The 24,577-nt window shown below is 37.7% G+C and overlaps 1 protein-coding gene across 2 annotated transcripts in view; it reads left to right on the top strand.

The window, feature by feature from the left end:
• Window positions 1-24,139, top strand: part of LOC116229002 (cytosolic phospholipase A2 epsilon-like) — a 32,586-nt gene extending 8,447 nt beyond the window's left edge. For both annotated transcript variants that reach the window (XM_090141018.1, XM_031593213.2), the window contains 18 exons: window positions 1,682-1,818; window positions 2,525-2,656; window positions 3,126-3,166; window positions 9,576-9,618; window positions 10,101-10,164; window positions 11,044-11,186; window positions 11,333-11,422; window positions 12,345-12,382; window positions 14,216-14,351; window positions 16,134-16,270; window positions 17,382-17,604; window positions 18,480-18,594; window positions 19,273-19,410; window positions 19,679-19,786; window positions 20,226-20,417; window positions 20,906-21,075; window positions 22,473-22,659; window positions 23,342-24,139. In XM_090141018.1, coding sequence (XP_089997144.1) covers window positions 1,682-1,818; window positions 2,525-2,656; window positions 3,126-3,166; window positions 9,576-9,618; window positions 10,101-10,164; window positions 11,044-11,186; window positions 11,333-11,422; window positions 12,345-12,382; window positions 14,216-14,351; window positions 16,134-16,270; window positions 17,382-17,604; window positions 18,480-18,594; window positions 19,273-19,410; window positions 19,679-19,786; window positions 20,226-20,417; window positions 20,906-21,075; window positions 22,473-22,659; window positions 23,342-23,550 — 2,303 coding nt within the window. In that variant the 3' untranslated portion in view covers window positions 23,551-24,139. The remainder of the gene's footprint in view (window positions 1-1,681; window positions 1,819-2,524; window positions 2,657-3,125; window positions 3,167-9,575; window positions 9,619-10,100; window positions 10,165-11,043; window positions 11,187-11,332; window positions 11,423-12,344; window positions 12,383-14,215; window positions 14,352-16,133; window positions 16,271-17,381; window positions 17,605-18,479; window positions 18,595-19,272; window positions 19,411-19,678; window positions 19,787-20,225; window positions 20,418-20,905; window positions 21,076-22,472; window positions 22,660-23,341) is intronic.
• The last annotated feature ends 438 nt before the right edge of the window (window positions 24,140-24,577 follow it).

Raw genomic sequence — 24,577 nt, 5'->3', positions numbered from 1 at the left:
AGTTTTCTTCAAAACCTCAGTGTTTTAGGCTACATGAAGAAATCAATTTTCTATCTAATTTTATAATACAAATGATATGCTTCTTGTTACAATGCTAAGTTAATGTTTTTTTGCTCTGCTTTGGCTTTTGTTTTTGCTCTGATTAAACTTCCATGTTCCTCATTCCAGTATTTTTTTCATATTTTACCCTACTATTGTTCCAGAATAAGATAATTTTAATAGATTTAGGTATAGGCCCAGTAATTCAGACTGTGTTTTGGACCTAGTTCTGGCTGTCTTGTGGAATCCTGGGCAAGTTATTCAAGTTTTCTCAATGTGCTTAATTGCTTAATCCTTACATTGCCACAGTGAAGTAAATCATTGGTGTGTGTCAATCTCTTTGAAAATGGAAACTCCATTATTAATCACCATTAACCATTTGAATTTCCATCTGCCTACACTTGTGCCTTTGCTGAGGATCTGATTGGTCATGTCCTTCAGATCAGGGCTGGCCTAGGCACCACCTGGATACGCTGTGCTTCCCACAGCAGTTACTAAGCTCCCTCAGATTACAGTAGTGTTGTTAACTGTGTGGTGAGAGCACAGCTTCAGCAGAGTATTGTGGTAGAAAAACCCAATTCTTTAACTGTTACTGAAAGATAAAGAGGAAATGACATGAAGAAAATTGTATTTAATATGACATACTAACACTGCTACACGTTTTGGGTGTGATGCAGGGACTGACTAGGGGTTGAATTATTTGACCTCTGACTCATAATGTTCTTTTGAGAACAGAATGACTTGTTAAGCATTGCTAACATGAAATTGGAAGAATACATATTGCATTCTAGGTATGAGACCAGGGTCATTGCATCCTGTACCAGCCTTCTGTAAGTTGCTCTCTGGCAATTTCCCATCTGAGTGTGAGGGGTTAGAATATGGAAGGAACTGACATCTCTGGTGATGCTTTCTTTCCTAGATAGGAGTGATGGCAGGATTCGTCAGTCTGCAGATAAGGCAGTAGAAGGGAGTAGCATAAACCGTAATGTAATGATGAAAACTTTCTGAGGAAGATATCACTTCTAAAAATTGTCAGACATATTAATCAAAGTGAAATTACTGCATTGTGATTTGTGATAAGGATTAACAGAGGAATGGTACATTTGGCAAAAACAAAACAAAAACCAAAAAAAGAAAACCAAAAGAAAACTGTATTCATTTAAACAATCACTTGGCTAAAGGCTTTCGTCTACTTTTAAGTCCCTCAAAAATGAAGAGAGCATACTAGAAGACAAATCTCTTTGCTCTGATGTGAGTGCCCCTTGGACAGGCATATACTGATAGATGCTCTTGTGCTTTGGTAGTGTTAAACTACTTACTGCTCCAGTTGCTGAGCAGTCATGAGTATAGAGTTTACTGCAGCATGGATAGGTGTGCATCTATAGCAAGTGCTACTGCAAATAAAGAATAATGTTTTAAAAGAGAAATAATTTGACCAGGATTATAAAGTGGGAATCAGCATGACAAACATGGAAGGATGTTTCGGTTTTCCAGTGAGTACTTCATTGTATTATTTATTCCTTAATCTACATGCTTCAGGAAAAATCCCCTATGGTTTTGTCTCAGTCTTATTGGTGATAAGCAGATATTGCAGTATTTCTTTCTCTAGACACATCATCACTCTGCTCTTTTTGTTATACAGTCACCCTTTCAGATTGCTACGTGACGTTGTGGTTGCCTACTGCCTCGTCTGAGAAGGTTCGGACCAGAACCATCAGGAACAGCAAAAATCCAGTCTGGAATGAAGCTTTCTGTTACAAGATTGACCGACGAGTGAAGGTAATGAAAATAAATGCTTTTCACTATTCACTACCTGCACGCAGTCAGTAGATCTTGCAATGCTACAGCAACTACACCTGTTGCTTGCATCCTCCTTGGTTCATAATCGGTTCCATCTGTTTGGTACTTAGTTGTTTACTATTCTGAAACAATAAGAAGCAATTAATTTCCCTGCAGAAAATGTCCATAGTATTCTATTCCTTGTCCTAATGTATACAAGTGAAACTGAAGATAAAGATCACATAGAAGATAAACACAAAGTTAGCTCTTGGTATGGTGGAAAGAAAATCCTTTAATAGCTGTGCCTGTTCTATGTGCTTAGAGCCAAAGGTCAAACAACAAATACAGTAGCATTTAATTCAGTTATTTACAACAAATTCATGAGTGTTCTGCATGATGTGCCTTCCTTGTTTCCTTTCCCCAAGCATACATTCTATCAAATCAAGCCCCAAGGCAAATGTGAGGCAAATTATATCGCCCAGGCTCTATTACAGATGAATTTGCTTCTTTGTGTATGTATTTATTGTACAAGACCCATGCTCCCAACTCCCCTTCCCTTTTTATGTTTCTTGCAGTCCTTTTTCCCTCTTTCCTTCAAAAATTGGAGGGAAAAAGAAAGCATAGTCTTGAGGTTTTCCTGCCTTATGGAGTTCTTTGAAAGACAGTATTGAAAGAAAACCACAATATTCTTAATGTCTCTTTGCAGAATGTGCTGGAGCTGAAAGTTTGTGATGAAGACACAATCACCAGGGATGATGAACTCTGCACGGTTCTCTTTGACATAGATAAACTTAGTGTAGGACGTACTGTTCGAGTGAAGTTTCAACTGAATCCACAGGTGAGCAATGGAATCAGTGAGCATGAAAACTAATTTTCTTCCACTAAAATATATCCTAATATAGAATTTCCCTACAGTTTCATTGAACTGTATTTCTTTGTTATTATCAGAAATAATTAAATCCCTATAGCAGTTCTCCATGCCAGTTTGAACTTCTGTAATAATAACACAGCTAATTGTTTGCGTTCGGAATTGAAATGTGAAAAATGGCTGTTTTATGAGAATGGGCAGATAATACATCTGCATGCTCGTATGTGATTTAGATGTCAAAATATTAGTTTTAGCAAATGCTTTTTCAATATTTCAGAATTGAATACCTTCATTTGACACTGAAGTTTCTTTTTGCAAATTACGCTTACATTCAGGGAATTGTTCCAAGTAATAAATATGTTTATTTTACAAATGATATGCAACTTGTGTACATGAAAAAAATTAATATACTCTTCTTTCTGCTTTTTCCTCTTTTCAGGCACGTGAGGAGCTGGAGGTGGAGTTCACATTGCAGAACACGTGAGTAGACTCTTACATTTTGTATAAACTGTCATATTTAGTATAAAAGTAGTGTGGAAAGCTTACTCGTCTGTGACAGCTCTTCTCAACCCTCAGTCTCCAAAGCAGTGTCTAGATATGTTCATTCAAGTCTAGTAAACTGGAATTTCAGAATTTAAATTTCAGAGTTTATGATTTAAATATCTGAAACTAATTTTTGTCTGGGATGATTAATGCCTCCTGGGCAGCTATGTCCTCCGGTTCTCTTCCTCATTGGGTTAGTATATAAGGAAGTACAAGTTAAAATATTAAAGAAACTTTGACAATTAGAAAAAGGAATGCTATGCCTTGATATCTTATATTGACCTTTTTCTGGCACTGTGATGCAGGACAATATCTGTCTCTGTAGGATGCTTTATCACTCTGGGGAAGTTATTTGAAAAGATTTCTGTTATCGATTATATGTGATATGTGTTGTTGGACTGAAAGCATTGTTAAAACAACCTTAGAGGTGAGCTGGTATTGCTGGGACCTTCATGAAGCATTCGTGTTGTTTTTGGAGGGTCGTCATGCTAATATGTTGGTGAAGAATTTGGATAGTGTGATACTCGTTCCAGAAGGGGGAATCAGGAACTTGTGGGCAAAGAGCAGTAGCACAGTGTTATGTGCACAAGCAAAAGAACCTTCAGAGATTAAAAAGAAAAAAAAAAATAGTCCCAGAATCTATTATTACAAGTAATGTAAACTTACCAGTCTGGATCGTTTGTTGTTTATGTGTACCAAAACTGGCAGAAGGCCCTGCACTCACAAGGCAAATAGTGGCTATCACAGCACTCAGGGTGTCATGAAATCAGTAACAGCAGTGGGGAAGGAGCTCCACTCGATATTCCAAATGATATGACTAGGGTCTTCCCAGTTATAGGGTGGTTTATGGAGTTGATGTGTAGAATTATACTCTTGATAATTCTGTGTTTTGATGAGGGAGGTCTGGGCAGGTTGTTTGGCCTGGGTGTTGTGCACAGGTGCGTTCATGTATGGGTGCAGAGGATGGAATGTGTGAGAGCTGGCTGTGTATGGAAACCGTTATTTCAATCTTGCACCTAGTTACATTTTCCTGGAGTCATGTTTGGTAGATAAAGTTGGAGAGAAACCATCTTCTGCAGATTCTGAGAATTCTGTTGACTGAAGGAAAATCGTTGGGACATTACAAGTAAAGAGGACCCTTGGCACTCCCAAGGAAGAAGTTACTCAGAGACTCACAATCACGGATCAGTTGCTACAAGAATGCTTCTGATCCACATTTTATTCAGAGTGTGGTAACTCAGTGACTAATGCAGTAATTATGACCTGAAGAACTTCAGAGAAAAGGGGAGAAATTGCTGCACTTCGGATAGGGAATGTCACTGAGTGGATCCAACAGGCCTGAAAAGATGAAAAACACTTGGGGAAATATGCTTCTTAAGGTGGATAAATGTTTCCCCTGCTATCCCTCATTCATGTTTCTTGCACGTGCGTGGAAGTTGATGGTGTTCTGCTTATCAATCAAGTCTGGAATAAATGTGTGATCACACTGAAATGATTAAAAATAGTTTCCCAGAGAGCCTCCTTGCTAAGGATACTGAGCCGGCTTTTTGTTTGGTTGTTGTTGTTTTTCTGTCAACATAGAAAAGTGTTCTATCAGGAATAATGAATGAAAGGGTTGGTGGACTAAAATTAGAGACTACGGATTACATTACCTGTGATAAGTGAGAGAGATCTGAAACACTGAAGTAGCTGGGATGGGTCACCAGTAAACTATGGACCAAAGTGGCCTCTCCTGTGGTGAACAAGCTCAGCAGGTTTTGGCAGGGCAGCCAAACAAGAATCTTTGGTTGTTCAGCAAGGAGTAAAATGAGCCCTGGGGAACATAATATGCGCTTTGAAACTTCTGATTGAGAGAAACACCCACATGGGGAATTTCAAACAGGAAAAGGAACAGCATCCAGGATAAAAATGGGGACATTACCCTGTAGAGAGACAGAAGGATGTTTGTGATGCTGGCTCCTTGCTTAGATGCAGAAAAGATGTAATGCTGTCAGAGATAACAAATGAGACCTCTTTGCTGAACCTAGACTCCCTGAATCAAGGTTTGACAGTTGAAACTTGAGGGTAGACTGGTGGTTGCTGAGCCAAGCTCATGGAGTGGGCACAGTGAAGCTCTGCAGGAAAGTAGTGAGGAATAGATTTCTTCAAAATGAGATATTTAGTGTCCAGAGAACCAACTAGAAGACTGTGTAAGTTCCTTTTCTTGTGATGTTAACAGTCATCTTAAAGAGTTAACTTGTCCCAAAAGCATCACGGGACTAGAGAAGTCTTGACAGAATTAGAGATAATTTTCAGAATTACAGCTTACCATGTGTGATATTTTCTAAAAATATCATATTGTTATGAGAACATGCTTTTAAAAAAATCTTTTTCTACTTTCCCTTTTTTTTTAATTTGGCAGTTTATCTTGGAGATGATTATTATATTGTCTGACTTTATTTATTTATCTGAAGTAGCTTGTCATTTCTTCCCCGTCTTTATCGCAGACTTTACAGATTACCAATTGCAAAAATTACTATATTAGCCTGTTCTTCATTTCCAACACTTCACATGAATAATATCATATAGGAGATGTAATCCAGGCCAAATGAGTCTCCTGGGTTGCACCTATTATAGTAGCTTTGTCACTTCTATTTTTGTTTGCCTTACTGCAGAAGTTGTATTTGGGTTACTTTTACAGAAGACTATTGCAAAAGTTCCCTCTTGATACAGAAGTGGGCTGTGTGAAACTGGTTTTGTTATTTGTTCCTGTTTTGTTTAAAACTTTTTGCTTTGATAGCTTGGTTTCTACAACTGCGTGATGAATGCCCTCTCTAGTTTTGCCTCACTCTTGTTCCATTGCCTGCAATACTTTCAAACATAACTCTCTGTACTGCCACTATGCATGGCATGCACCGAGAGCCAGACGTTTGATCCTAATGGCACAGAGAGGAAGGCATGCTCCTTCCTCCAAGTACCTTTTCACCAGCAACCAAGAAAAGGGATTGCAAACACCCATCCAGTGTTTTATGGGCCCATAGCATGAGCCCAGCTGGCATGAGAGCTGCTGCCCTTGTGCAGCAGTGACAGAAAAGGTAAGGTCATTGTACTCAGATTGTGGAATTGCATGTCTTAGTGCTTTTTGTGTTACTTTGTGGTGATAACCAGTAGTAACACAGGCTTTCTCCCTCATGTTTCCCCTGGTAGGGTCCAGCAACAGCATGAGCCCTTACGGATTGCTGGGGAGTCTGGGTCTCGCTGGACTCGGTGGCTTCGTTCCCTCAACATCCCTCTCCCTTCTGACTTTTACTGAAGACTGGGCCTGTTATTAAGTGGCCACAAATAGACTTCTGATGAACTAAAAGGTACTTCAAGTTTCCAAGGAGAGGTCTGAGGGGCCCAGAGTATTTCTGGGTCTGATGATCTTCTTTTTGGTCTCTTTCTATCTTTCAGATATCCTGAGTTGAGGAGGTGCATCTCTAACAGTTCTTAGAAGAATGAAGGACTACTCTTACACAGCCTTTCTTTTTATTTTTTTTCCTAAATGTGAAAGACAGTGCTTAAAACTAAGCCCACTTAATGCAAATGAATGTAAATAGATGTACAAAAAGTTGTATAAAACTTGAATGTTAATTATTAAATTATGGCAAACAGATGACTTTTAGAAAATAAAAGCCTTTATTTCTTTCTGTAGTTCTGCTGTGTTGCTTTGAGAAAGTTTCCCTGTGTGTCTGGGGAGCAGCAGGTCATGCCTTCAGTTTGGTTTGGGCACTGCTGAGGAAACTGAGTGGGCTGAATCTCAGTCTGCTGAGGGCTGAGTAGTGTACTGTTCTTATATGTATCTGTGTCAGGAAGTTTCAAGTCCTGAAGGAGCACATAAGACAAAACTTTTGAGTCAAGGAACATAATTGCCCAGCAATCTCTTGATGCTAATACATTTTTTTTAATTGAAATAGCTCCATCCTTCTGTCAGGTCATCAGAAAAGTAGCCTATCCTATGCAGATGCCACTAAAAAAGAAAGGGGGCAGCTGGATCTGACACAAAAGAATTATGATTTTTTTCATAGGTAGCTAAAAATTGACTCTCTGGTGAAACAGAACATGATTGTCTACTTTAACTGGAGTTGTAACATAAGAATCCAAGTGGCATTGACTTCCCAACAGTATTGACTGTTTCATTATAAACCAGGTATGATGGAAGGAAGAAAAAGGAATTTGATCTGGAGCAGGTGTTGTGTTGCAGAGGCATAGGATGGGAGAAGTGATCCACTGGGTCACAAAGCCCATCACAGTCTTGGGTACCCCATTTGATAGATATTTAGTGGGGAAAGATGTCCAGGGTTTCTGTTCCTGGCTTTCCCTCCTGCAGGCCATGCTGTGCTCCCAGCTGTCTTAGTAAAGCCAAGGCCTGCATTATAAAGGCCACGGGTTACGAACTGTGATGGAAGACAGGACAGAAGTGTTACTATGTGTAATGAGAGGCGTGTGATAGCAGGCTGTTTGTTAGGGAAACTGACAGCTAGTAAGTGTGTGTTAACTAACAAATTAGTCAATAAATGGATGTTATTCAGTGCCACAAATATAGGTAAAATATTCAAAAGTCCCAATCAGAAGAAATGCGAAGAACTCTTCCGCACTCAGCTCCTCTGTGTTCGATCTCCAAAGTTTCAGAGAAAGGTGAATGCCTTTGCTCTTTTAAAAACAAATGTACAGGTCACCAGGTTAAAATAATAATGTCTGTCCTATTCAGTGAAGGGCAGAAGCCTTGAAACTCAGTATCTAAAAGTTCGAAGCACAGTGTAGAGAGTAAGCTATAAATGGCAGTAACTGGACTTCCTTACCATAATGGCCACACAGCTTCTACCTCTAAAGGGATGACTCTTCTGGCAGTGCTCAAAGATTGTGCTGTCCTAGTTCTTCCCAGTGCTCTTCCAAGTCATTTGGTGCAACAGTTCAGACTCTTCCACCTGGTTTGAAAGTCATGCTTTGGATCTCAGTTTAACTTTATTCTTTGTTGATACCAAGAACTCAAATAATGCTACACTCTTCTGGATGCTTACCTTCATCAGGAGGCATTTTTCCTTTTCTTTCCATGTTCGTCTTAACAGCTTATGCAGGCTGAAATCTTTTAGTATCTGTCCATCTGTTTCTCTGCTTTCCTTGCACTACTTCATGAAATGTATGAATATAGTGACACTATTCGACATGTAAGGTTTGACTACAAATAAGTGGACAAGTCTGAAAGAAATCTTGAGTTGCAATTATACCTATTTTCCTTACAGATAGAAACACGTAAGTTTGTTCTGTGCCTGATGTTCTTTGAATTCATTTAACATAATCTTTCAATATGAGATGATCCTACAAAATTCTGAAATAAGTAACTGTTTTCCTGAGTTTGCTGCACTTAGCCAAATTGTAGTGGTGGCAGTTGTTTTTGTTTTTTTCTTGAAGGAAAACATTGGTTTGGAAATGAAACTTTAAGATGTTTATCAGATCTGAAATTCTGGGAGAATTCTTTGTCATGAGAAATTCTATGAAGCTATTTTCATTCATAAATTCTAATAGTCTATGATAATATTCTCATAAATTTTGTAATAATGTAATTGATCTGATTTTAAAGGAAGCTTAATACATGGTTTCTGCTGAGATGTGGTACATATCTCACTTGTATGACTGTATGTACAAGCTATAATCAATAGCTTGTAAAGTCTGAATAGATTACTCATACTTTCTGTATTGGACTGGGGAGTCTGTGAAAAAGCTTATGATTTTAGACATATGTTTTAATGAGGAGCTGCCTGGTTATTTTTTTTGGTGATGCGATTTTTTTGTTTAGTTTTGGTGGAAAAGTATTTAAGAATCTAAAAATTAGTTTCTGCAGTATATGAACCAATTTCTGCCCTTAGATGGTTAAGTAGAAACACATCGACATATGGCGCATATATTAAAATTTCACATATTAAAATTTCACATCCAACTTGCGAATGTCTTAATAGATATGAATGTCTTTGTCTTTATACTTCTATGGTAACCTGGCAAGTGGTTTTTTTTGGGTATGATAACTTGGACCAAACTGTGCAATGCTTAAAATGATTAGAATGGTTGTAATGGCTCCAACTGAACTCAAGCTCAATATATATTCTGTGTTAAGCACTTCATTAAAGGAAGTGTGAAAAATGACGTAAGTAAAGGCCACGCTTCATATTTTATTGTGGGGCAAGAATGGAATTACCAGTCAGTCTGCTGGAATTTTGCTTGTTAACAGCTTTAAAATATTTCTGGATTCAGAATGAATGTTAAAGTTGAAAGCATCGAACTGATGGGGGAAAACATTTATCTGAAATGTTCTTTCCATTTTATTTTTCAGTCTGGACTATCCTGATGGCATCATTACTAATGGAGTACTAGTGGTAATTATCTCTTACAGTCTTTCCTATGCCTGTATAACAAGTGTATGTACTTCTAACTTGGAGAACTGAGTTACGTCCCAAAAATTGTATTGTCAGCAACATTGTCCTACTAAGAAGAAAGGCACTGATGAGTAGTTTTCTACAAATGTTTCTACATTATGCCCCATACTAGCAGGAGTTAATGAAGAAAGTTATAAAACACTCTATTTAGAGTCCCGTATCTCAAGACTCCTATTATTTTAAATAGGTCTTATCTTCCTCACTTCCTTGGCTCTACCAGTTCAAAGCAACTCATAAGTTGTTCCTCTTTACTTTCCAACCCAGGAAAAATACCATGTCAGTATTATCCCTTAAATAACAGTAATAATAGATAATAGCTGTGTTGCCATTGATCAGCTAGAGGGGTTGGTTAAGAACAGTATGAATCACTTGCAATGACATTTACGTTTCTCTTAATCATCATATGTCCTCTCTTGTTACAGGCTCGTGAGGTTTCCTGTTTGGAGGTCAGAGTGGATACAGGGAAGCTGAAGCAGCAATCCACAAGTGAGGTTATTGCTTCATTAACCTATTGTTTTTCTATTGTGATTCAGTCATTATAACAGATGTTGAAAAATTAATGATCAGTTGTGCATGTTACTCTAGCTGTGTCACATAATACTTAGTTTTGCCATGCTCTGCCTTGCGGAAAAAAATGTATGTGTCAAAATTCAAGTTAATCAAGTATTTGGTTCCATGGCAAATTTTAAATTGATGCAAAAATAATGCCATCTACACCAATTAAAAAGTTGGACAAAAATTATATTCTCTTTAGCTATTACTTGTTCAATATGAAAATTGTTAAGTAAGCTTTAAAGTTATAAGTTTTTTTTCTTTTCAAAAGTTTTAATGTAGAAAGAACTTATTTTGTATGCTTGATTTGAGATTGAGTATGTCCAAGGTTTCTGCATACTCAAGGCCATTTCTGTTTTGGCGACACAATTCTCATGGAAGAGTAATGACACAAAGCATGTGTCAATTATTTTTCACTATTTTGAGTTTGAAACAATATGCAAGATGAACCAGAACAAGCAGATAACAAATAAATGAATGTTTTGTTCAATGTGAATAATCCTAAATTCCTTTAAACTAGTACTCCTTTAAGTCTAAGTTTCAGTTTTACTTGTTCATGGAAAGTGTAATAACATAATTGCATTTCAAAAGTGTGTGATTTCTGTTTATTAATGACCTATACAGGTCTACCAAGTGGTTCTATATTAGTTTTTGATTTATTTTGGCCACTCAAAGTTTTCTTTATCATTGAGGTATAAGAAAAATCAGACAAAAAGTATGCAGAGTAAAAACATATTTCACTTATCATATATCAGTTATGTATGTTTGCTTGGAATAGTTAAATTAATTTTTGTTCCCTGCCTTAATATTTAGATCAGGAGCTTACGTTCACAGTGAAAGGGTCCCATGAAGGAAGCCAGAAGATTTCCCTGGGCTCTGAGCCCAGCCTTCAGATCATTGTATTTCATTGCATCATAAATGACCAGACAAGACTGGACATCGTGTTACCAGAAGAGGTACATTCCTCTTCTGTATGCTAGAATTAACTATCGTGACGTTAGCAGAAAAAAAAAAATGAAGCCAACCAGTCTTCTTAAAAGCAGAAGTGCTAGAGATTGCAAACCTTTCATGTGCATCCTTGCTGCTTTTCACATTATTTCAGCTGGCTGACAAAAATGAAACTCAGGAATATGGAGTTCTCTCTTTTCCTCTGAATTCACTCCCTTTGCAGAAGGAAATAACAGTAGAAGAGGTGAGTGCTTGAGAACATTTTTGAAATAAATATTTTAGAACTGTTCTTAATTTTGTCCTGCTAGAAATAATGTCACCAAGTGAGAAAAATTGCTGTGTAAAATTATACAGATATTTGCTGAAAGTGTTTAAAAATAGTAAAGGTTATCATATTCACTTTCATAAAACAGATGGTAGCAACCATTGTAGAAATTGCTTAATCTTTGCAAATCTACATACCAAAATTAGAATTAAGGAAATTATGGGAAAAAAAAAAATGGCCATACGCACATGTATGCCATAATTTGTGATTGGAATAATTCCACAATGGCTATTAATTAAAAGGCGGTTCAGAATATGAGCTTAATTCAGATCTTACCTCAATGTTGGTGTTAAGAGAGTGGTTTGTAATATTTTGTAACATTTTCTGTAGTATTCGTAATATCATAGAATCACAGAATCACTAAGGTTGGAAAAGACCCACAGGATCATCCAGTCCAACCATTCATCCATCACCAATGGTTCTCACTAAACCATGTCCCTCAACACAACATCCAAACGTTCCTTGAACACCTCCAGGGTGGTGACTCCACCACCTCCCTGGGCAGCCCATTCCAGCACCTGACCACCCTTTCAGAGAAGTAGTATTTCCTAACGTCCAGCCTGAACCTTCCCTGGTGCATATTTTTCAATGAGGCTATTTGCTGGTTCTTGCTCTAAGCATGCATGCTCAGTGTAATGTATGAGTTCATTGTCCCAGGTAGGCTTATCAGATGAGAAAATTTGTTCCAGAACAGAGAGTGTGACTTTGTTTAATTGTACCAAAATAATACTCCCAGACACGTGAATTATCATTGAGAACCCCATTCCTTGCCTGAGCTTGAAGGAGGGGGTAACTATTTTTAAAATTTATTGGCAATTAACTTTGTTTTTTTGATTTCTAGGATCAATCCTTTGAGTTGTACTTGACATCAAGAAAATGGTAAGATAGCTACCTTTTATCCAAGTGTCCAGGATTACTGTAAACAATTATCTAGGGTTTTTTCTCTAGTCAGTGGAGAGAGGAAAAGAGGAAGACTCACCACGTGAGTGTTTTGTCCTGTACTCAGGTGGTGCCCGAGGTAAGTGGAAGTCCATTGCAGTTACAGGGTCATGCAAGACAATATGAGTTTGAGTCTTTCTAGGTTTTCATTTTCAGAGTAAGTTGGTTTATTTTACAGCCACCATTCTTAGACATGAATAAAATTACGCTTTTTTCATATTAACTTTGTTACCCCTTTATATCAGATAATGGCTTAAATAAACTCTATCCCTCTTTGACTATGCAAAGTCACTAGGAAAAGAACAAATGTTCCTTCTCCTGCTTTGCTTAGCAAAACGTGTACTGGGACCTGACCAGATGCACTTCTAACTAGCAGTTAATGGGAACACATTGGTGCCAATGATGGATAACACCAAAGAGAATGAGGCTTTATGGTACAAATGAAAACTTGGTACTGTTTACACCGTTCTTGCTCTTGGGTGACATGCAGAAGGGAAGAAGCAACATTGATTTACAGAGCATAGGAGGAGTTTGTGTAGATAAAATGTAGAGCATGGGTAAGAGAGCCTCCTGTTCAATCTCAGCCCATTACAAAATCTCTTGAAGTGTGAGTCCTACATACTTAGAGAGAGAGCAAGTGAACAATAAGAAATGCTAGAGTTTTTTGTCTACGTTTAGGACAGTCGCTTGCTTTTAGGAGGTCAATCAAATCACCTTATTTTGTTTTCAAAATTAATCTGGCATGTACCAAATTTACTGGAGAACAGAAAATACTAACAACAACCCTTGAGACTTTTGTGTTTCTAGACATTAGTGAAGGTGATGTTCAGAATAGAATTTGCGGCCACCAGAGGGTGGTGTGACACAAAAGATTTGAGCAATATTGAGAACACTTTTTTTTTTCTTTTTTCTCTCTGTAATAAGCATATTAGCTTCTTGAGAAGGCACAAAAAATTAATTGTTGTTTGGTTTTGTACTTTCTCTTCTGCAAAATCTTTGGTTTGTGCCTCACGTTTCTCAAGGGATAAAATTCAGTGAGGGTGCTCACATGGAAAAAATGGTGGGTACTCATATATTTGTAAGATTAAATTCATAAATGCTTAGCTAGAAATCACACTGGTAAAAAGGCATAAAGTATCTGTTTAGCTATGAATGAGCTTATCTGTAAGCACAGGTGAACAGACCACCATAAAGTAATACAGGCAGATTGCTGCAGAGAAAAACATGCTCACTCTGAGCATCACACAAACTGCCTAGTGCTACTTACCTGTTTATCTGACATGTTTCCATAAGATAGACAGCTCTGTAAAGCTTTCCAAGTGCTGTCTGGATTTCATAAGACAGTCTGAGCAGAGCGATGTGATGCTGTGACTTGTCCTGAGTTTCAAGCTCCATTACACACCTCGACAGGACCTCTGTTTTCAGATGTTAGTGAGTTGGTGAAACCTGAGAACAGACAACACTGGTATCTTTTGAGTTTCCTTGGATGATCAAATGGAATGGATACAGAAAAAAGCCACCCTTTTTTGGTGATCTTTCTCTGGCTGTGTATTTTGACTTTTAAGATCTCATTCACAAGAGATCTAAAACACCTTGGAAACTTCCTTTATCATTGCTACCTCTTGCTGGCAGTAGAAATGTTTATTCTGTGCTTTGCTCAGCATGCAGATGTGGCAATGCTTGTTTATGGAATTTGCAGACTACTTCCCCTCACAGGTCCTGATACTGGCTATAACTGATGCATGTATTGATTTGTCCCGTTGCCTGTTCCAGCTCAGGAGGTCTGGATGTGCGTCTGGGGTACAGCCTATGCAGGGAGGAGCAAGACTTCCTTCAGAAAAGGAAGAAATATGTTGCTGCTGCTCTGAAGAAGATCCTTAATTTGGAGGAGGATCTGAAGGAGCATGAGGCAAGCCATGCGATCCCCAGTGGCAACTTCTCTTCAGGAATCAGAGCCTGGTTCACAAATTGAGACAAGAAATAATAAAGCAGTTTAGATTAATGCCATTTTTCTAGGACAGGCCTATTGTCTAGAGCAAGAGGTAACCAAAAGAAGCAGTGGTTGGTCTTTGCAGCAGCATGGAGAAAGCAGGATGTGCCTTTACAGACCCCAAGACTTCTCCTCAGCTCTCCAGTTTAATCCATTCCTGTTAATTTCTGATGTTGCTCATTGGTCTCAGGAGGAATATATTTTTTGGGCAGACATGGGACAGCATGGGGATGCTGTTTGGGAAACTGCATACTCTGGCTCAGTAGCAGAAGCAAGGCTTTCCTGCAAAAGAAAGAGTTCGTGGCTTTCCTGAGATTTCTGAGATGAGAAAGCTACGTTATCTCAGATATGGGAATTAAAAGTGTTTTGGGTTGATTCTGCAACAGAAAAGATAATGTGGGAAAATGCTTAATGGAATAAAACTGTCCAGCTGGAAGAAGAAAAAAGATTGAATCTTGTAGTACAGTTGAGATGTATAGATGAAACTGCTGATTATAAGTTGAGCTTTATCACTGTAATCCCTGTTCTTCTTTCCATATTTGAATCATAAACTTTGTAATGCTTTATCCCAGTTACATTTCTGAAAATCAAGAAGTATGAACATAACAATTGCAAGAATCCTTGTTAGCTGACAGTTAAAAGGAATAGAAAACTTTTTACTTAACTGTCCATGGTTTCTTGGGGAAAATAGTTGAAATGATAAGACTGAAATAAGACCAAATTTCACTTTTGAAAAGAACTCATTACTCTGGATCTGCTTTTCATGTACTTAATCTCAAAATTTTGAAAATATGTTCCCCTTGTAAACTCTTAAAAACATTTTCAGCTCAAAGCTGTCACTAGCATTTTAATTTATGTTGAAAGAGATTGGAAAAGGTAAAGAGAAAAAATATGTATTTTTTTGAAATTATTCTGTTTTTTTAAAATATTTTTCCTCATTATTTTGTTATTTTCTAGAGGTTGAGCTCATAGCAAGTGTAGGGTAGAACTGTTTTTTAAATTTTGTGGGAGAAATATTTTTTCTTCAAGTCTTCAGTGACTTCAGAACAGTAGATGTGTTGATGAAATTAGAAATTAATGCTGGAAAGGTGTAAACAGACATTTCCCCAATAGCATGGAAGATGTTAACGGAAGCAAATGGCGTACTAGATTAGGAAAAGATTAAGAGAAGAATAGTCTCTTAAATTGCACCTGGAATTTAAGAAGGAAAAATAAACAACCTTATCGATGTTCGTGCCTCAGGACATGAGGTAATTGCTGGCTCGAGGTCAGGAAAGCTTTGGCTGTTGTGCGGTTTGGCTGATTACAGGGTGCTATGCATTCTTCTCAGACACTGATCATTGTTAGAGGCAGAATCACAGATCCTTAATCAGCTCTACCATGGCAAATCCTGTTTTTTTTTTATGATGGTCTCTAATAATACACGTTGAGAAGAATTCCAGGGTGATGAGGTTGATTTCCAATTATATATTAAGTAAATAGCCTCCCCTCACCCAATCCGAGTGGGTAAGACGTGAACTTTACCTCCTCTGTCAGTCAGATGGTGGCAACAGAAGCCTTTTGCATCACATCCTTTTGCACAAAGTGATGTCATTGCTTACGTCAGTGCATCTAAACTGTTACTTAATTTGAGAAGTACAATGTCTCGTCTCTAATACACACGTGGCTTTCTCTGCCTTTCTGCCTTGCTGTGTTGTTCAGGTGCCAGTGGTGGCCATCACGACGACTGGGGGCGGGACGAGGTCGCTGACAGCGATGTATGGCAGCCTACTGGGACTCCAGAAACTCAATCTGCTAGACTGCATTTCTTACATTGGTGGTTTATCGGGTACCACATGGTGAGGATTGCCTTAATAAGTTGTATGTTTTCTCTCTCTGCTGATAGTGCTGATTATTTGTACAGCACCGTCAGTTTATAATGAATGCACTCAGTAAATCAAAAGCATCTCCGTTTTCCCCGTGATGTCCTGTTTCCACTTAAAACAAAGAAACAAATGTTCTCAATAAGAGATCAATCATCACCACATTGACACAGTCTGTGCCTGATATTTTCATGTAAATGCTGTATTACCTTTTCATATTTTATCAATTATATCTTAGACTGAATGCAATGAATTTGTCTTTAGACTGGAAATTGAAGAAAGATGGGAAGAAGAATTTATGCCCGCCATTTGCTGGTTAATCTCACTTCCATTTTGGATTTAAAGTGCATCTTCCTCTGGTAAAAGACGTATTTGGGGCTAGTAGAATTAATATTGTTGAAGATGGTCCAACAAATGATGCTGAGTTACCAGCCTCAGACAGAATGCAACTACTGTTGCTCATTATAAATGCTTGCTTCTCCCAGTGGGTATACAGCAATTGATGTCATAATGTAAATAACTGTTAAGAATTAATTTATATGGGTTTTAGACAGCTTCACTCCTCTACACCCTGTTGGAAGTGGAGACAGTTTTTGCATTGAGTTAATCAGTCCAAAACTTAATGACGGGTTTGTCTAAGAGTTCTTTCAGTTTCTCTGCATGCATGTAGAGTTTTCAGTGCACTTGTCTGCGTTGTGATTTCAAGTGAACAATAAGGATTGTCCAGGACACGTGTCAAGAACTGCCCAGTGCTATCACAGGCAGAAGCCAATAGCCAATATTAGGGAAAAAGTTAAGTCTAGGGCAAATTTGTAGGTTTTTCTGGGGACTTGTTTTGTAGTCTTGCCAGATTTTTCTTCTCTTGTATTTCTTATGCTATTTTTGAGCCCACAAGATCTTGTCATCAAAATTAGGGAAATTTCGGAGAGGATGTATTTGCTCTCAAAATGAAAGGATTTCAGGAGTATCTAGCTTTTGGTTGTGAACCCTGTATGAATTGAAACAGGCAAACACGTTGCACAAATGTCTTCTGAAGCCAAACCACAGCATCAGTCTTCGTTCATAGTTCCTTCTAATGTTTCTTCAGGACAATGGCAAACTTGTATGAAGATGCTGACTGGTCAGAAAAATATCTGGAAGAGGCAATCAAGGAAGCTCGCAAGCAAGTAACCAAAAACAAGATCTGCTGTTTTTCCTTGGATTGTCTGAAGTATTACTACAATGACCTGATGGAGAGGGTTAAAGAAGGACGTAACACGTCTTTTATAGACTTATGGGGGCTTGTCATTGAATCCATGCTACATGATAAGGTATTACATTTTTTTTTTTTTCCTAGGAATTTGATGAACATCTGTAATTACATAGGAAAAGAAAATTAATCTTGGGATGGTACAACTGATCTTGGGATTGCACTACTAGTGCAAATGGTTGATTATATACTGAAAAGTGAGATTAATTATTAAAACACTTCTCTCACTATAAAGTGAGGTTTATCTTGAAGGAGCAGTGGCATTCAGTCAAAGGTGTTCTCTCTTCTGGAAAAATAAAAAAATCCATATGAAAAAGATTATTTAGAAATGTAAACTCATCACTTTGGACATTAAATATTGTGAAACACATTCTTACTAGAATAGGTACTTAAAAATTAGAAATAACGTATTTCACTGGCACAATTTAATGTATTCATTTATAAAGCCTTAGGAATAGGCTTCTGCATATGGAAATGATTCAAAGAATGGAAAGACTATTCTTTAAATATTTTGTCAAGTTTTAATAGAAATATTTGTACTTATAGAATAGTATTATTTAAGAAGTTTCCTTCTAGTTTATGTTTATACAAGGAAGCTTTATATTATCATGCACAATACAATATATTCTTACATGTAAATGTACTTGTAAAGCATAGTAAAATATGGTAAACTTCCATACATTTCAGCCAAGAAAGTACCTTACATTTCACTTATTTACATACTTCTTCCTGGGAACTGTCTGAGAATCCCTATATTGTAGCTGCTGCTTAATGGATACTTAACTGAATTTGGGATATACAAAAGCAGATACTTCTGAACAGTCCAGTGAGATTAAAACTGGAAGGAGAACCTGGATAAAAATCATAATTCACATATTATTTCAAATGCAAATTGTTTGTCACCTCATTCCTTTAACCAATTTTAATCAAAACCAGAAAGATGAACACAGACTCTCGGATCAGCAGCAGGCAGTGGATAATGGGCAGAACCCATTGCCCATTTATGTGGCCATCAACCTCAAGTCCAACTATAGTGCTCAGGCATTCAGAGGTAATGGTTATAATCTACATTTCCTAATTTTTTTTATAATGTAAATAATCTAAATGCATGTAATCAGCTTCAATAGTACAATAAGTCTATTCGTTATAATAACAAAAAGCTTGTTTCTCTACATTGACAGAAACAAAAGTATATTTCTACAAAAAAGATGCCACTCTTGCAATTTATCCTGCTCACAAAAACTTTTAAATTAATTCTTTTGATGATTCCACCTATTCCAATTTTGAACAGTAAGATCTTTGAATTTTTTGATCCAGTGGCAGGAAAGTTACTGTCTCCTCTGTTATTGATTTTCATGGTGTTTATTTAACATCAACACCTGAGTGCTGTCATGATTGCCCTGAAGGGACAAAGTTACACATGAGCAGTACACATTTTTGGGTAGAACTAACAGGGAATGCTAATAATTTTATTCAGACTAAAGCTTTTCTGCAGAAGATTGCTGTATCTAAAGACTTCACAGTCTAGGACCACCCTCCCTTGAAATGAAAGAAACATGTTCTCTCAGGGCATTAGTTTTGTAAGCAGTAGAGATACAGCAATAGCTCTAAACAATATATAATGAGCTAGATAGTGTCTGTTTCATTTGCTTCTGTTCTCTGGCCCTATTCTGTGTAGCAGTAATTAATGCATTATTGTCTTTATATGATTTGGCTGTTGTCTCCATAGAGTGGTTGGAATTCACTCCTTATGAAGTCAGTCTCCTGAAATATGGAGCATCTATCCGTGCAGAACATTTTGGAAGTGAATTCTTTATGGGAAGGCTTGTGAAGAGGCTCCCAGAGACTCGGATCTGCTACATGCAAGGTGACTATTGCATAGAAAGCAAGGTGGTCCACTTGAAAGAGGGCTGGTGCTTTTGAACATATGATGCATGGAGGACAACCCTGGGAAAGCACCAGCGAACAGGTTAGGCAGGTGTGAGGCCGTATTAGTGAGCACATACTTAGGAAGCATGCCCACAGTGATGGCCATCTGGACAGAGGAAGTATCAAAAGGGAATGACTGAAGGTATGTACCAATTAAAATTCTTCCAATACTATTCCATCAGTTTATGTTCTCTTTCATGTTACAGGCATGTGGAGTAGTATATTTTCCATAGATGTGATGTATGTCTGGAATTTGGCTGCTGATTCAGAGGATTTCTGGTTCAGATGGACCAGGGACAGAGTAAAAGATATCGGTGAGATATTTTATTTTATTTTATTTTTTTTTACTACCAGATTGATTGTCTCCCTAAGTTAGCTGATGTTTAAAGCTAAGTACATTAGCATGTTTTCTGGGTTTTCCTGTTCAAAGGCCAATGCTATCAGCTTCTCTTTTGGTCCTCAGGACTCCCCTGCACCATACACTGCAGTGGAGGTGCACATCATTCAAGGAGTGTGAGGTAGTGCTTAGTGCCTGGAAGCTTGCTGCCTGCAGGTAGCCCACATTTAATTCTCAGTATAACTCTGAGTTTTATTTGGTAGTAAATGCCTTTAGGGTTTATTGCTGTACTTGGTTTACCTTCAGATTGAGGATGGTGGCAACTGTGGTTGTTTCATGCCTTGTTGTTGTTGTTTTATTTTTAGATATAGATTATGCGTGAAAAGTGTCCAAAACTCAGAAATTCTTTCTTGCAGAGGAAGAACCCTTTCTGTCCATGAATCCTTATGAGGTAGACACATGTCTGCTCACTCCCTCATCCACCTTCTCCTCTGTTCTGCGAGATGTCTTAACGGGACGCCCAACCATTGCACAGTATCCCAATTTTATCAGAGGTTTACAGATGCACAGCAAGTACCTGGAGAGTGATGGATTTTCTACCTGGAAAGGCACAGTATCACAGCATGTTTTTGAGTAGCATTTTTGGAAGGGTTTAGGTTTGGGAATCCATTTAGGATTTCCAATGCAGAGGAAGAGATGGGGCTGACTTCTGAAACTCCACTTCTCCCTTCTCCCAAATGGAAGAAATGAGATCCAAATTTGACGTGTATTTCAGTGTTTTGTTTCAGTGGGGAGGTAGTGGTGCTTTAAAAATTCAGTTTGACTGTCTGGGGATTGTGTACAATGGACAATAGAAACTCAGCCTGGGGAAAAAAAAAAAAGAGGGGTCTACCCTTTATAGCCTGGAGCGGCATGAGGTGTTGTAAGGAGGAAGGAAAAAGCTGTACTGTGTCATTTATTCCTATAAATCAGTGAGTCAGCGAAGGAAGGCAGGGGAAATTGAGGGCATAATTCTCTGTTCTTCCCTCTTTGATGGTTTCTCTGTAGGAAGTGAATCTTGTTTTTGACTTACTGACAAGAAATATTTGTGTTTCAGACACAGTGATAGACTCCTTCCCAAATAAACTGATGGAAACAGCTAATGATGAGCTCTCCCTGGTTGATACTGGGTTTTTCATCAATACCAGCTACCCACCACTTTTGAGATCGAAAAGGGAAGTGGATGTCATCCTGCATTTAAATTACAGCGGAGGGTCTCAGACACTGGTAAGAAAAGCCCATGATATTTGGGATCCTTTTCCTTTGTGTCTATTTTAGTCTACAGCATTTATCAATTAAAATGATTGACTTTCCAGTACTGAAATGGGAACAATCAACCTTTTTCTAGTTTCTACCACCACTTTGACGATGATTTTGCCTCTCTGTGTCAGAAACTGTCACCAGTATTCTCTAAGGAAAGTTACCTGTCCTTCTAGTCCTCTGCTTGAACTAGGAGGCTGGCAGTAGATGCTATTACTAAGATAGAGATACGAACAAAAGAGTGAACTACTGTGAAGAATTCTTTAAATTATTTCAAGAATTATAGATACTGGTGAGGATCTTGCTCTACTTCAAGGTAAAAATAGAACTGATGGGTGGAGCTGCCAATAATGTTGCAACACCCTTCCCAGTTGCCAGCATGCTCAGTACGCTTTCCTATTGTATGTTTATGAAAAATAGCACAATGGATTGCTTTTACAGAAGATACTGATTAAGATGATTTGTTACTTAGATTACTAGATTGATTTCTCAGTAGCAAAGAAGGATAATCGGAAGCAGTGGATAAATATTAGTGTTCTAAAGTCATAAAAGTCTTTGCTGCAGTGGACACAAGGTTTTTGAAGGGGGATGATTAAGGAATTATCAGGTACTCTGATACTGATTTTTGGTTATCTCTAAATTGAGAAAATTACAAAGGTAATCAGAGTCCTTACAAAATTTTAACAGATTACATGGAAAAATCTATGTGGTTCTAGGCTTGTTTATCTCATATTAGTCTTATAAGAATGGACTAGCTGAAGCTGGACTTTATTAATAAAGACAAGTAAGATAATTAATGTTGTGTATGTAGTGAGATAATTATAAAAATGAACATAGACTTACAGTAAATATAGCTGTTTAAACAAACTGTTTTCTTTATGAGACCAATAGGTATGTTGATAAATGTTATTTGTTAATAGTCATTTTTAAATGACTGCAAACCATGCAGAGGATGGAAAGACTGGAGAAGTGACAAATGTTGAAGAGATCAAGACAGTGATGTAGAATATCTGGACTGATTGGTTCCTTCTCCATTCTTGCAGTTTTGTATTTCTTTTCCTTTCCCTCCTGAGCCCATTTAGAGATACTTTAATTAGAACCACAAAACCAGAGTCCTCTGGCTTTTGGCTTTATTTGCAGGTTTGTAGAAAGTGGGTGTTTTCTTGTTTTGCCTGAAGCAATGAAGAAAATAAAATAAGTTGTAAGGTATGGTATGGTTAAGATTATATTTCTGAAACTTAACATCTTCCCAGAGGAATAAAATTCAAGCCTTGGATTGTAACTGTTAGCTGCTGGAGCTTAAAAAAATAAGTACAACTCTCTGGATCTTTAGTGATTTTTTTTTTTTCTTTTTATTTATTCAGCCTCTGGATCAGATTGCAAAATACATATCGGGGCAAGGAATTCCATTTCCCAAAATTGAGATAAGTGATGAAGACAGGGAAAACTTGAAGGAATGTTATGTTTTTGAAGATGCTGACAGTCCACAAGTTCCAACGGTGCTCTTTTTCCCCTTAGTGAATGATACCTTCAAGAATTACAAAGCTCCTGGTGAGTCACCTGTATCTTCCAATTTTAATAAGGAGTTACTTGTCTGGTGTGCCCTCTCCATCTCATATCTAACCTCTCACTGGTTATCTCTGACATTCTTTCTAATGCTGACACAGTCTCATCGCTGACACTCTGTACTAGTGTCTCTGAACCAAGCAAACCACAGAAACTCATCTAATACATTTAGGATGAAAACAGGCATTTATTCCACGGAATTGCTTGAGATAGCAAGAAGGTAAATCTTCCAAAATATACAGCATGGGTAACAGGTTATCAAGCTGTTACACTGTATTGACATGCACTTCTTACGCACCAGTGCTTGCTAAAACAAATGAAACCTTTTATAGGTTTTGGTGGTAGTCTGGTAGTCTATCTTCTTCCCAATTCAGAACTGAATGGATTGGGATTTTTTCTTTTTCTTTTTTTACGTATGAACTGAACCTCTCTCTGAGGGTTATCATTTATCCCAATCTTCCAGTAGCATTGCTATTCCATCCAGTACAAGATTGTTTTCCTTCTGCTTCCTTATTGCTACTTTGAACAACAAAGACTTCATTGCCCTCTGGCAAATCACTTCTTACCCCTCAAATCTCCTTTTTCTATCTAAAATTACTTAAACAATTGATATGAACTACATGCTCTGTTAAAATCTTACTGTTGCCTCTTGTGGTTTTTCCCTCAGGTGTGGAAAGGAGTCCTGAAGAGATGGCTGAAGGCAGAGTTGATGTTTGTAGTATCCTTTCCCCATTTACAACAAGGGAAGTCTGTTTCAGTGAAGAGAATTTTGACAAACTGGTGAAACTGACTGATTACAATGTCCTGAATAATGAAAAGTTGATTATTCAGGCCTTGCGCATGGCAGTGGCACGGAGGAAGCAGAGGAATTACTAGCCACCATTTGCTAACTTTAAACTCCCACGTGATATTTCTTGGGTTGTCTGTCATCTAGTGAGATTAAAATGTTTGATGCTTGCCACTCTAATCTGTGGTCGAAATTGCATCACCCCTTGGAATTGCTGGACTCCATTCTATTTAAGTGACTGTTCAGATGGGCAGAATGGAATTTACAGTGGTTTAATCCAAAAGAAACTTCAACAAATTTCCATTTAGTTTTGTTACCTTGTTATTTTGCCAATGGAGATATATATATAATATAATTTAATATAGTGTTTTCTGTGATTACAATGAAATATGTAGCACATTAAAAATGTGAATCAAACCAAAACTCATACGTTTTTCTGTCTGGCCAAGCAGCAATCCCTGAAACTGGTATCTCTCTGTTCGTGAGCTTGTTGATTGTGTTGGTCTTGCTTATCTTAATCATTGACACTATGAAGTTTGTCATCTCTTATGTGATTGTCTGCTATGAGATTTTTAAAAATTCAACTGGCTTTCTTCACTAGTCTTTGAAAATAAGTGTTTTTTTCAAGTTACTACCAGTGTTAAAAATAATCTATGAAGTTTTGACCATCTATTAAAAGAAAACCCAAACAACTCTGAGTTAAGTCATCCTTGTTTCATACTGTCATAATTGTCCTTTAAAATGCTATTCACAGAACCACTTTTATTCAGCTTAAGTAGTTGCTGCATTTCCCAACTCCTTTGATTTTTCTCTTGGAGTTGCTGCCTGTTCTCTCTCTCATCTTCACCTGCCTTGAATGTTCCTGTCAGCAGTCCATCTTCCAGTGTTTCAGAGGATGGGAAGTGGCTGATAGCTGGTGCATAGAATACGGCAATGCAAGAAGACCTTTTGAGCAACCTTACAGATACAGTTTTTGTAACTGTTCAGTATTTTCCTGCAAATAGTCTTTTGTAAAGATTGTGCTGAAAGAGTGATTTCCCCATCATCAAAAATTCTAAAAGGCCCTCTGAGGGAAGCTAGTTGCCAGAGGCAATCTTCTCACAGTTCTGCAATGGG

This window comes from Phasianus colchicus, chromosome 5 (genome assembly GCF_987193195.1).
Source record: "Phasianus colchicus chromosome 5, bPhaCol1.hap1.1, whole genome shotgun sequence".
Lineage (NCBI taxonomy): Eukaryota > Metazoa > Chordata > Aves > Galliformes > Phasianidae > Phasianus > Phasianus colchicus.
This window is presented reverse-complemented; position numbering and strand designations above follow the sequence as displayed.